At 35.1% G+C, this 2,290-nt stretch overlaps 1 protein-coding gene across 1 annotated transcript; it reads right to left on the bottom strand.

The window, feature by feature from the left end:
• Window positions 1-894: 894 nt before the first annotated feature.
• LOC110732159 (cytochrome P450 704C1-like) lies at window positions 895-1,763 on the bottom strand. Its single transcript, XM_021912071.1, has 2 exons — window positions 1,463-1,763; window positions 895-1,380 (listed from the first exon to the last, which is right to left on the bottom strand). Exons 1-2 carry the CDS (start codon window positions 1,742-1,744, stop codon window positions 913-915), a joined length of 750 nt encoding a protein of 249 aa, XP_021767763.1. The 5' UTR covers window positions 1,745-1,763; the 3' UTR covers window positions 895-912.
• Between the last annotated feature and the right edge of the window lie 527 nt (window positions 1,764-2,290).

Genomic DNA, 2,290 nt, shown 5'->3' with positions numbered 1-2,290 from the left:
CCTGACCCGGACCTGTTGATTCAGGTCCGGTCCCGGTCCTTAAAAATCAAGGTTCCCGGTTCCGGTCCGGACCCGGTCTAAACCCGGGGTTTTCAGGTCCAGACCTGAAACCCGGAAAAATTGTTTTTTTTTTAAAAAAAAAAAAAAAAAAAAAAAAAAAAAAATTAAAATAATGCTGCTGCAGTGCTGCTTGCTTGACAGCTTGAGGCCTTGAGTGACGCTTGAACTTTCATTTCATTCTAACCCTAACAAACACGCTCTCTCCCCTTCTCCCTCACGCAGACACGCAGTCACGCTCACGCAAGTCTCAGCCGAGTCAGCCCAACGCGGCAACGCCCACCGCCGACACCTCCTGCCTTCCTCACTCTCTCTCAGGCGAAGCCCAGGCGCCCACCGACCACCGCATGAGACAGCTACTGCGCGATTTTCCATTTCTCCGGTAAGTTATTTTTTTTTTTAATGTAAATCTAAATTATCTAATTATGTTTGGGTATTTTGTATTCGAAATAATGAATTAAGTGTTAAAATTTATATGTTTATTCATGTTTCAATTGCTTATAATGATTATTTGATGTTTGCATGTTGAATTTCTTTTTTTTACTTCAATGTTTTCGAATTTATGTTTTTTCTTTTTTGGTTTATTTTCGAATTTCTTTCGAATTTATGTTTTTTTTTTTGGTTTTTTTTAGTTTAAAGTTTAGGTTTTAGGGTTTAATGTTTATCTTCGAATTTATTTATTTTTATGTTTTGGTAATGGGATTGTAGCAGAGGACAATTAGTTTTTCATCATGATTGCATTGTTTATTTTTGTCAAGTACCTGAATTTCTTAGACTCCTTTTGGTTGGACTTTGAAATTAGAGAAAATGCAATTATTTTGATTTCAAAATTAGAAATTGAGAGAAAGGTAGAAATTAGCTTGGTTGATATATGATAAGTTGGAATGTGCCTCTGAAATTGACATAAACTTCAGCAAGTAACGTGTAACACAAAAGAGAAAAATAAAAAGGAAGAGAACAAACAATGAGATTATGAGAGCAATGAAATTTTCTGACTGGAACTGCTGGATAGAGTCTGAGAGTTTCTGTCAATGCAGCATGTAAATACTGCATTCTTTCAAGTGATTCTTCTGTCAAACTAGCAGCAAGTTCTGAAAATTTTCCAACTCCTTCCATTTTCGTAATTTTCCTTACTTCTTCAGCAACCTTTTCCTGTATATTCTGGTGTTTACAAAGCATGTAAACAAACCATGAAAGTGTAACTGTTGTTGTGTCTTTACCCGCAATTACAAAGCTCAAGATTATATCTCTCAGATACTTCAAATCAGTGTCGCTCTGCTCCAGGAACCTTGACAAGATATCATCCTTTTTCATCTGCATTTCCTACAAATTCACACAGAAAGAATGCATTAATCTCCTCAGTAAACCGATATGATTACAGACTTCTAAGTTATGATTCACTTACTGAGACATTGCTTTGTGAACTTTTCATTAGTTCCACTTTGTTACTGATTAATTTGTAAACAAAATCATCAACAGTTTTGACACTTCTCTTAAGTTTAGCCTCTGCGCCAATGTTGAGAAATTTCTTGATAGGCCAAAAGATGTCTACATATCGTAACATGGTTGAAGCACTAGCATCATCAAAAGCCTGGCCAAATTTCTTCCCTTCTTCATTTGAGCCACACATACTGTCTAGATCAACTCCAAATGCAACTTTGAAAATAGAATCTAACGTTGACTTCATAAACAAGTCCTATAGAAAGCCATTTCAAGTTGGTTGTGTTGGTTGTGTTGTGTTGTGTGGGCAATGCCTCTCTCATTTTTTTCTTAACATAAATTTCAGAAAGTTGAAAGTATTTCTAATGTGTATTGATATTTCTAATGTGTATATATGGACACTTTTTAAGCTAACTTATACTTTAAAATTTGTGTTTATTCCTGCTAGGCTGCTAAAAGTATGGACTCAGATTATTAAGATTAAATAAGTTGGCTAACCTGTGTGTAGTTCAGGGGTTCTTATTTTTGTTTTTATTCTTGCAGGGAGTGAAGGAAGTCAAGGAACCACGGATTCTTATTCTTGCAATGTAAGTTGCTCTTAAATTTTTTTTATAAAATGGTATGTGTATATAATTGTTACTTTAAAATTACTTATATTGTATATAATTATATTGTAGATGGAGAGCTCTCAATCCAAACGGTCTGCTTCTTTTTCTGAACAAACGTCACAGCCACTTTCTGAAAAGGATATGGAAGAATTGCAATCTACTTTGCCTCCTGATAAGAAGCTAAA

Source organism: Chenopodium quinoa, unplaced genomic scaffold (assembly GCF_001683475.1).
Source record: "Chenopodium quinoa cultivar QQ74 unplaced genomic scaffold, ASM168347v1, whole genome shotgun sequence".
In the NCBI taxonomy this organism is placed as follows: domain Eukaryota; kingdom Viridiplantae; phylum Streptophyta; class Magnoliopsida; order Caryophyllales; family Amaranthaceae; genus Chenopodium; species Chenopodium quinoa.
Note: the sequence above shows the minus strand (reverse complement) of the source record. Positions and strands in the feature narration are given on the sequence as shown.